The 11,198-nt window shown below is 44.7% G+C and overlaps 1 protein-coding gene across 2 annotated transcripts in view; it reads right to left on the bottom strand.

Moving 5' to 3' along the window:
• Positions 1 to 146: 146 nt before the first annotated feature.
• cux2b (cut-like homeobox 2b) overlaps positions 147 to 11,198 on the bottom strand; it is a gene marked incomplete in the record, with an annotated part of 91,155 nt that continues 80,103 nt past the window's right edge. The window contains 9 exon segments of one of the 2 annotated variants that reach the window (XM_062418161.1): positions 147 to 4,155; positions 4,327 to 4,603; positions 4,700 to 4,888; positions 4,977 to 5,282; positions 5,413 to 5,578; positions 7,455 to 8,293; positions 8,441 to 8,542; positions 9,953 to 10,582; positions 10,912 to 11,011. In XM_062418161.1, the coding sequence (XP_062274145.1) occupies positions 3,342 to 4,155; positions 4,327 to 4,603; positions 4,700 to 4,888; positions 4,977 to 5,282; positions 5,413 to 5,578; positions 7,455 to 8,293; positions 8,441 to 8,542; positions 9,953 to 10,582; positions 10,912 to 11,011 (3,423 nt within the window). 2 annotated transcript variants of the gene reach the window in all.

Here is an 11,198-nt window from a genome sequence, read left to right as displayed (position 1 = left end):
GTGGGTTTATAGTCTACACCAGTGTGGTGTTTATAGTCTATGTGCTATGTAGGCCTGAAAGTTTGTAGTGTGTGTCATGTCATTTGTGCTGTTTGTAAGCAGGGTCGTTCCTCACAATAAAGAAATAAAGACACAACACAGCAGGATCTTAAACAATTATGTATTGAATGATGGCTTACATTATGCAACTTCAATTCCAAGACACTTGGCATACTTTGTCCATTCCTTAACATTTAATAGCCTGACACATGAGGCATTTGACAGTTATTTAAGCCTGCAGGACACTCCTCTTTATTGGCTCACAGCTGACTTTCAAATGATTTTTTTTTCTTTGTGACAAACCCTCAGTATCAGAGTTGTGAATACTGTTTCCATATTAACAACTCTGAATGAAATCATTCAATTTTTGCTGACCAATTACTTCATTATTTAGTGACTCATGTCAATTATAAAATAAAACCATCTAATGTGTAGGGCTCTTGTCACAAAAAGCTTTGCTTTTTGTAAACAGGGTTACTAAAGGCCCAGCACCCCTCTTAAATCACACCTTACCGCAAGGCATTACTCCTGTGAGGATAATGCATGAGGCATATGATATGGCACAAAATAATCTTGATTTAAATGTTTACCTGGGAGCAACGTTTACTGGTTCATTTTTGGGTTCTGATTTGACAGGATTAATTGTGAGAGCCAAATTTATTAGCTGCACCATGCGTGGACTTCACTAATGTAAAAAGACTTAAGTGCTGATTCAATGTCCCTGTGCTAGAACAACAACACAAAAACACAGTCTATCCCTTGTCATTTGACCAGAATGGATTTGCATGCAAAACAATGAGATGAGCTTTACATGAAGAGATAATGGTCTGGGTAAATACATTAGTTTTTCAGTCATATGCCCATGTTACCATGAAAGACAATGAGATTTCCACATAAGAAATGCCACTTCTAATCATACAGTATAATATGCACAAAAAATGGTGGTACGAAAACCAGAGAAAAATCTTCTGTGGCTCCAAGAGAAAAAGAAAAAACCAACAGTATTTTAGAGAGCAAAGTCTACTGATCTCAAAAATGCAACAACCCATCAGCCTCATCCTGGTAGTTCCAATCTACAGTGTACTTTGACACATCTGTGTAATGAATTACAAAACAGCAACAGCTCTCCAACAAATCACTGCTTCCTGCGAAAGTTGCAAATCTCATATACACGCAACTTCCACAGGTCCAATTAATATATAACGGAGTCATTCTCCACACCACATAATGTTTGTCATAGTCACCACCACGGATGAGAGCAACTGTTTCAGTAAAGCTTTAAAAAGCAAGACTACCCTGAGAGAAGGTCTAAAACGTGGGCAAGCTTGCCAGACCAGAACTGGCTTGAATGGGTTTGGTTTATTAAATCTGTACACTCTATTTCAATATAATCAGCACATTTTGTTCCAAGAATGTAAGATATTATTTTTTTTTTTTAGTAATTGTGTAATATATATCTCTAATACAATCCAAGTCCTCTGAACTATGTAGACATGTGCAAGTGTTAACTACCAACTTCAACGATACAGTAAAGGCAAAGACTTGTGGACACTAAGTTAAGGATAATGTTGATATTTGAAATTTTTCTTGAGTCCTCACAATTATCAAAATCTAAGTGCTGTAAGTAGTTCATACACGAGGTATTGAATATCTAGTTAACTGTTCTGAGTATAAAATAGAGGCAAAATACATAAAGAACATCTTGCAAGCATGACAAAGAAACTACAGACACAATACACAAGTGGTCAAAGATAATATGAGGGGATACCTGTAACCTTTTGTGTCCTTGAATATAGTGTACTTACAAACTGAACGTTTTCATGTGGATGAGAGGTCATACTGTACGTATCATGCTCTCAAATACTGTGAGCTTTAGCCCCAAAAGGAGATCAATTCACAGCACTGTAGTGTCGCTCACAACGTTACCTTAAACACCATGCCAGTGCTCAGAGGTTGAGGTGTTTCGTCAAGTATACATTATTCTAGCTACAGTAAATGACCCATTTTGAGAAAGTGCACTCAATCATTGTAGGTAACCTGCGGGGTAACCGACAAGTGAATTACTAGCTCCCTATTTTAATCAAACAGCAGCATATTCTGTGTAAAAGACTGATTTTGCTAATTTAAAACTCATCCCCTTTGCTACGTGTTTGATGAGTACCCCCCCCCCCCCCCCCCCTCCGTTTATTCAAATACGCGTGGGTCATGTTCATGTATAAGAATGAAATGCGTGGTCATAGCATGATGTGCATCACCGTTAATCTGAGGTAAACCGGGTGTCCTGTGTCTTGGCCCATTACAGTCTGAGAACCAGTGCCTTAGAGGGTCAGAGAGGTAAGTCTGAAAGAAATCATGTAAACTGTGCTCGTGTGGAGTGAATGTTTCACTTACTACCAAAAGCACACGGGCCCTAAACTGTAAACCTCAAGGATTATCCAAAGAAAAAAAAGAAAACAAAAGAAAAGAAAAACACTAAAAGTACTCTACTCATTAGATTTAACGTTTCCTTTTTTGTTATTTTTTGCAGGGTTTTCAACTTTTTTTTTTTCTCTTGTTTTCGCTCAAGTATAATCACAGGTGACTAACTACAGAGGATAACAGGGTCAGGTGAGTACCATGCTACATCAGGTTTAGAGAAGGCTATTGCAGACAATTCTACAACATGTACAACCACATTTTATACGTGTGAGTTACAAATATTTCAAAACATATCACCAAGAAACTAAGTACATACAAGATGTTGAATATTTAGAGTCTTAAAGGACTATCCCTCAGTCAGTAATAGGATTTCATGTTACTTGACTTAAACTGTCCAGTCTTACAGACAAAATCTGAAAAATTGCTATTCAAAAAGTAGCAAATTTGGTCAATGTCTCTTTTCAAATAGTTATAGTGCTTTTAATGGCTTAAGACAGGGGTCTTTTTTTAATCTCACCCAGTGGCAATCTACAGAACTTCAGTGTACATTTTATGACACCATAGCTGCAAAAGTCTTCATGTCAAGTCCAATAGGTAAAAGAACAGCTAGTGCTGTCACATTTATTTCAAAGTAGTATGCCTTAAAAAAAAAAAGAAAAAAAAGAAAAAACAAATACACATTTATAAACTTTTTTTCAACTCTAAGTTCTTGTAGGGAGTTTCGCCGTATGTTTAGCTCCGTGTTCCCATTGCCAATCAGTTTTCAGTCTGAAAGGACAGGCCTTCAGGAGCCAGGCTCCACTCCAAGTCTTCAGGAAGCTTCTGTTTGAGACTCTCCTGTGCGCCGCGAGGGTCATCAGGACTGGATACGAGTAAATGGGGGATTAAAACTCCCACTCCAGTGTTTCCTCTCGATTGGCCGCCCTCTCCAGCCTATGGATGATGTTATTGAGGTTGGCCATTTTCTCATTGCGTCTCTGAGTGCTTCTGTTGAGTTTGGGGCTCTGGAAGGGCAGGAGTTGGTTTTGGTCCTGGCTGTGATTGGTGCTCGTTGAGGGCGGGTTGGGCAGCGAGGGCGATATGGGAGCGGAAGAGGAGGGCACAGGAGAAACTGACATCATGAGGCCAGGTGAGGACGCAGCGGAGGGGGAGTTGAGGGACACCTCCAGGCTGCTACGGCAGGGCTCCGACGAGGCCTTGAAGCTGACCGGGTCGACGGGCGACTTTCCGGAGTCTTCTCCCTCGTGCCTGGACTGGTTGGCTCTCTGCGGACCGTCTATGGAGACTGCGCCAGGGTACAGCCCCTGAGCCTGGCTGCACATCCCCTCTTCCTGCCTCAGGCTCTGGCCGGCCAAGTGAGGCTCGCGACAGCCGGCGATGGAGTCCTCGTGCTCGCTTTTCAACTGCGGGAACTGCACCCCCGTGGAAAAAAACTGAACTCTCGACTGCTTCACGGAGCCCTCCCGCCCCTCGTCCCCCTCGTCTTCCCTGTCTATTGCCTCCTGTTTGACGTGAGGTGGTGCGGTGTTGGCGCTGAGAGGGTGGCTGGAGTGGATGTGTCCTGAGGGCTGCTGCAGCCTCCTCTCCTCTCCATCAGAGTGGGGGCTCCGTGTCGCTGAGGGCGAGTAGCTGTGGTGCTCGGCGTCTGTGTCATTGTCTGGCAGACCTTCCATCAGCACCTCCCGTCGCATTCTGGACCTGCACGAAGACGCAGCTGTTAGACTGTCACTTCAAGGCAAACACTCGAGCATTAGAGTAAAACATATTAGAGTTTACTTTCATGATACAGTTATTCAAATTCAGCTCAGAGTAAATGCAAAATGAAAACAACAGAGGCAGTCATTAGTGTAAAGGTCATGTTAGACTTGCCTGTAGTTGTGGAACCAGTTGATGACGGTGTTGGTTTTCAGGTTGAGCTGCGAGGCCAGCATCTCAATCGTGTTCTGAGAGGGGTAGGGCTCCAGCAGGTAGGACTTCCTCAGGGCTTCCTTCTCCTCAGCTCCCAGCACCACCCGAGGCTTCTTCACCTGGCTGTAGGGACACAGGTCCAGCGAGGCCAAAGCTGGACTCACACACTCGGAGCGAGTGCTGGGCGAGTCGCTGTCTGAGCCGGTGCTCAGCAGGCCGTACCGCCTCTTCAGATAGGCTGCAGGGAAGACAGAGATATCCAGTGTGAAGGGATTATAAAACACTAACTAATTCTGATCTCTTACTAGATGACATTTCACTTTACAGTCCCCACCTTTCTTCTCCATCTTCTTCATGGCCCTCAGCTTGTCCACATTGTGAGGATCGTTGAGCCAAAGCTGCATGCGGACAAACGGCTCCCTGCCTTTCAGGCTGAGTTTGTGCCAAGGTTTAGGCCTGGACAGCAGGTCAGACACCGAGCCTTGAGTCAGACCCAGGATGGTCTCCCCGAAAAGACGCTGACCTGTGAGGGAACAAACGTACACGATGTGTTATGCGCTTCCATTCACGAGGAGTGTCAGTTTGACCCTGCAGTGTAAACCCAGACTCACCTAGGTTGTTGTCTGTTAGCACCTCCTTCACCTTCTTGGTGATGGCGTAGGTGTCCAGCTCCGAAGACATGGCGACCAGCTCCTGGATGCCGAGTGGGTTTGTGGGCTGATGCAGGGCCATGAGGCTGGGGGTGGACTTTCCTCCCTCTGGGTTGGGGGGCAGACCCAGGACCAGGCTCTCAGGCTGCTGGTTCTCCTTGCTGCTCTCCAGGGAGAGGCTTACCGGTTCCACCAGCGGACTGGGATGGCTCTCCGCTGGGCTTGGGGGCGGGGAGGGCGAAGAGTGGGCCGTCACTGGGCTTTTATCTGGTGGTGGGGGCATCACAAAAAAAGTTTGTTTTAAAGTTTGATACTTTGGCACTGCAGCACCTCAAACTTTATTGTTCCTTACTCATTTTCGGAGTATGCGAGCGTGTCTTATGAACTGCAGTCTTACCCTGAGTGTGGCCCTGGTTCGGGGGCTGGCTGAGGCTCTGGCCTAGCTGGTCCAGTAACCACAGCTGCATGCGGATGAAGGGCTCCCTGCCTTTCTGGGTCAGCTTGCTCCAGGGTTTGGGCCGAGACAGCATGTCGCTCACGCTGCCCTGAGAAAGGCCCAGCACCTATACCACACAGTACAAGTTAATATACTCTCACTCAACACTGTATCTGTAACAGCACTAAAAACACATGTATGAATGTCACGTCATTGATTGGTTTTCTAAATTATAATCACGAAAGCCGGAAATGTCTTTGTTCAATACACCTACAACAGCCACTAGAGGGAAGCAAATCACCATAGAAGTTCATGTTGAGTCAATTCAGATTCAGTCATTTAACTTCAATTTTTGGCACTTTTCATGCACGGAAAAATTATTATCATTTTGAATGATCATGAAGTTTTAATATGTGTGGTTATAAACCAAATACATAAAAGGCTGATGATTTACTTTTTTGGTTTTTGAATAAAATCTCAACACATACTTGACTGCGCTGGAACAACTGGTTTACAGAGATCACTGCACTGTTTTCAACCTAAAGTATTCAAGTATTTACAATTTGAAAAGTTCTCCTCTTATATCACCCCACAGAGAATGAACTTTGACAAATAAAGCTGTATTTTCTGAAGGTGAACTAACAAAACTAATATGGAACATACAGTAGCTCATTTTAGGAAAATTCCCAAAAAATGCAGTGTTTACATCGGCATATATATAACAAATATGTCCTCCTTTTCTGATTTTCTTTATTACTACAGATTTGTTCTACTGATTGGTTACAGATCAGTAACTGAATCCCGTTCAATCTAACCTCAAGTTTAAGTAAAGTATCACATCATGGCACAATCAAAGGACATTTCAGAAGAGAGAAGATAGAAAAGAGTCAAACACTCAGGCATGAGTGTGTGTAGACAGTGTTATGTGATGAATCTTTCAGCCAGCAGGTTTATAAGGGCTGAAACCAGTCCAGGAAGTTACAAGAGAAACCAGCAGAAAACTCAAAGAACTGCAAGTCTCTCTAGCAGCAGCTAAGGTCAGCACAATAAGAAAGAATGCTCAAAATGGGATTAAGGGGAGACTAGTGAGGTGATAACCGCTGCTGATGGAGATAATCAGTGCTTTTCTATTATTTACAGAGATGTACCTGAAGACTTTTCAGATTTTCTTCACAGAGACCAGTGAAATGTTTTGCCCACTGACTCTGTTGTTTCTGATGTGAGCTTTTCACACTAAGTGGTTGTTCTCAGCGCCAGAAAAAATTCCGGGAGAGTTTCTCGTCATCTGTCCATGAGCTGAAGCATAATTGTGTGATACCGCAAGATAATGATCCAAACCACATAATTAAGTCCAAATCTGAACGGCTGAAAAGCATAAATTTAAGTTCAGACAGCCGAGACAACATTCTGACTCAAACCCAACTGAACTGAAACAGTTTGTGCTTAAAAAACCTACAAATGCATTATGAATGTGCTAAAATCCTGTTACCGTGATGTAAAAAACTGATATCTAATGATAAGAAGCTTTGGGCTGCAGTTACTGCGGCTTAAGTGGTGCATCCTATTATTACATTTAAAGGGGAATTACTTTTTCACATGGATGATTCGAGTGTTTGATTACTTTGTTCCTTAGATAAGTGAAATAATAAAAGATGTGGTTTGTGTTTAGTCACATTACATGAGTCTAATATTATATGGAACCATTCAGTGTGACTAATACGCAAAGGAAAACAGAGTAGCTTTACAAAACTTCCATTCTCTGTTTGTAGATCAGTCGAAGAGCAAATCAAATAAAAACTAAGTTTACAAGATATTTGTATTTAGGGTTAAATGAAGCAGAGATGTATGCCCCAGTAAAAACTAACTATTAAATGTTTTATTTAATATTCAGTTTAATATACAGAATGGTAAATGTTTATAATATTTCTCATAACCGGTGGAAGGTTCTGGTATTTTGCAGTAAGAAAAGATTCTGCTATAAATATAAGAGAGTGACATCTGACCTTTTCACCAAAGATCCTCTGACAGATGCCGTTCTTGGCCAGCTTCTCCTTCACCTGCCTGGTCAGCTCGATGGTGTCCACCTCTCTGTACATGTACAACTCGTACTGCTCTGGGGTCAGCGGCGGCACGGTGGGCTTGAGGGCGCGAGGGATGTACGCCGGGTAATAGGAGAGCCGTCCTGGGCCGGGGCCCGGAGACTCGCCGCTCACCGACGTGTCCGACTCCACTTTCACCTCCACCGGCCGGCTCAGTACCAGCTCGTCCTCGGCGGCGGAGGCCTCCTCGCTGTTGGGGAGACACTCTCCGTTCTCCAGGCGGGGCCACGGCCTGGGCAGAGCGGAGGGCCCGGAAGAGGAGGAAGACAGGGAGGGAGAGACCGAAGTGAAGGGTCGAGAGCTGCCTCCGCCGATCAGACTCATGGGACCCCGCTCGTGAGACCAGTGCTGGTCGAAAAAGGTGCCCGGTTCGCCGATCTCTGATTTGACTTTGCGGATGATGTTCTGGACGAAAGCGGCTGGGGAAAGGACGCTGAGGGGCGTCTGGGGGCTGCTGATGGGATTGGCCATGCAGACGGTGACGCAGCCCCCCTCCTCTTGTTTGATGGAGATTGGTAAAGGGAGGCCCCTGGAGCGCTCTGGTGGCCCCAAGCGTTCCACCTGAGCTCCTGAGCTGGCAGTTGAGGCTCTACCACAGGCCTCCATCTCCATCAGGGTATGCTGCTGGGTCTCCATCTCCCTCCTGGCTTGTTCTAGGATATTCTTTATGGTGTCGTCAGAGCTGCTGCCCGCCCCGTTACTGCTCCTGCCTAGGGAGGCGCTCAGAGACGTCTTGCCATCACCTAGACGAGAAAAAGACCCAAACGCTGACACATGCACACAGATGCTTTAAAATAGCGATCGAATTTAAAATACAGAAATCTTCAATAAAACTAATTGATCACTGTGGCTTTTTAACCACGATGCATCACTCTAAGCTCACTCCTCACCTCCCCGCTGGGACTGGATCTCCTTCTTGGCCTGCTCCAGGATATTCCTAATGGCGTCGTCTGACCCAGTTTCAGGAGTTCGGATGCGCGGAGTGATGCTCCCTGTCACAGAGGGTAACAGAAAGAGATAGAGATAGAGATAGAGAGAGAGAGAGAGAGAGCAGGAGGGGAGGGTGGGGGTGAGTGGGATGGTTGATCAGAGAGCAGTTCCAAGGCTTTGCTTTTGACTGGTAGATCAATGGCTGCCTTTGAGCGCGTGCTGTCTGAGGTTGCAGTATACGGGAAGCTCAACTTTCAAAAGCTGTGAATCTAGGGAGAAAACAAAGTTTAAAAGTAACACTACAAACATGGCAGAGAAAGCTGTGAAGAAGTCAGGGATGAGGTCCAAGTAGATTAAGAAGTTTTAAAACGTACACAGGTCCGGGAGTCAAGCCACCAAAATAAGATAGCGGGAGTGCATCTGCTTTAAAAACTTATAGGTAGATGGTAGCTTCATACACCTCCTAAATCCCTTTAACACTCTCAAAAGTACAGCCTTTTATTTTATGACCTATTTGATTAACTTTGTTCATGATTCCTATATGATAACTTGGTGACACCTGTTTAATAATACTATCTAAACCATTTATTATCAAGACAATAACTCACATACCTTCTTTCTTGTCCACAAACCCCCTTAAAAGACCAAAACCAACAACGACACAGTCTCCATACTGTGTGACTTTCTCTCCCTACACTCAGCTCTGCACTCGTTCCTTTCTACTGAAGTCAGAAATCTATAAAAATGAATCACAAACGTATAGTTTTATTTTATTTAAAGGGAAGAAGCAATTTCCTAAAACAGCTGGGCTCTGTAGTTATAGATAAACTACTGTTCCGGGGGACTATTTTCAACTGCGGATAGATACAGGTTTGGTGCTCTGGTGAGTATTTCCTGCAGCAGGACAGTGTATGTAGGATTAACTCAGAATAAACCACAGTATGTGTTTTCATGATAATGAAGGAAAATGTCACCAAGTGCAACTAGTGTGGCTCACTGATGTGTTTTTAAATACTTTTTAGTGCAGCTCTACATAATTATTTATGAGGGGGAAAGCATAGCAATAAAAAAAAAAAAAAAAGGGAAAGGGTGATAGTGGAAAATTTGGTTTTTCAGTTGAATGGATCTCTTTGTGAGTTCAAGACAATTATCTGCTGTAGGTGGATCAGGCTGTAACCATTTATGAGTGATTATTGATGTGTTTTGGCACAGAGAAATGAGATATATGAGCCTTTTGAGGCATGCATTGGGATCAGTTCATTGTTTGTTTCGGTGTCTTCATGAAGATTTTTTGACGCTAAGAAAAATATGTCCATCATTGTACACACTTCCATGCATGTGGTTTGGAGGAGACATGTTTAAATGATGTCTTACTCATGCCACTTCTCCTATTGGTCTGTTTTTTCCCAACTGAACCTGCAGCCAGCATGTTTTTCTAATATTTCTCGTCCTGTCACGGTCTTGTCACTCACCTCTTTGGCGGACCTGGATGGTCCTGAGCGCCAGGATGTTCTGCTCGTCTGAGAGGAACTGCTTCATCTTAATAAAGGGTTCTTTGCCTTTCACAGTCAGCTTCCTCCAGGGTTTGGGCCGGGCCAGGATCTCGCTGACCGAGCCCTGGGAGAGGCCCAGCACGTAGTGGCCGAACACGCGCTGGCCGATGTTATGCTTCAGCAGTTGCTCTTTCACCTGGTAGGCTATCTCCGCCGTGTCCAGTTGGTCCTCGTCACCCGCGGTCGAGCTGCCGCTTTCTGATTGGTCGCTGGGCAAGCCGGCGTCGACGCTGCCGCCCCCCGCCGACCCTTGAGTGGCTGACATGAGAGCGACTTTGGCTGCATAGAGGGCTGTGGGAAAAGCCATGAGGCCCTCCTTTTTAAAATGTGGGGAGAGGAGCTGCTTGTGGAGGAGGTGGTCTCCCGACAGCCGGTCCCCGGAGCACGGCGACACGGAGAAGGGTCGAGGGATATCGTGGCTGGAGGAGGAGCCGTCCAGGGTCGGGGGGCCGGGGCTCGGGGAGGCACGGCCGTCCGCCTGAGAGGAAGACGAGTGGGAGCCGGGCGGCCTGCCTGTCTGTCTGCCTGGATCCTCAGAATGGTCATCATCTGGTGACAGAAAAAAAAAAAAGAAAACACGGTCACCAAACTTGTAACTGCTATCCAGCAAAGAAAAATATTTCACAAATGAACTCACTTGCATTCTAGCCGTGCAAACCCAGACTCAATTTTGCAGCCTCAGTTTATGCAAAGAGATTTAAGTCTAAAAAAAACATCGACTCCAGAATCGATTGAGCCTGCCCAATGAGCAACAAGCAATCAGTGAAGTATGTGGAGTTCTTTTTTTTTAAGAAGATGGCATAACTCATTGCCAGTACCATGTGCTTAATTATAAAAAACTAGGTTATATAGACAGAAAATGCAACAAGACATTTTACCGTTGCTGTGCAAAATGCGAGCCTTATCCATCATGTACTTGTGAGATGGAAGAAAAGCCTCTTTATCCAGCAAAAGAGCTTCTGCAGCCTTAGCAGAATCCTGTACACACACACACACACACACACACACACACACAAGCACACACACACAAAATCTGTTAATTTTCCATTAATCAATCATAGTGGCTGTAGATTTCCTTATAATGGATGACAGTCATTGACGCATTCATTGGCACTGCTGTTATTTTTCTTCCCTGACACTGAGAAAACATTAAGAGGAAGCTAAA

This window comes from Scomber scombrus, chromosome 4 (genome assembly GCF_963691925.1).
Source record: "Scomber scombrus chromosome 4, fScoSco1.1, whole genome shotgun sequence".
NCBI classification, from domain to species: domain Eukaryota; kingdom Metazoa; phylum Chordata; class Actinopteri; order Scombriformes; family Scombridae; genus Scomber; species Scomber scombrus.
Note: the sequence above shows the minus strand (reverse complement) of the source record. Positions and strands in the feature narration are given on the sequence as shown.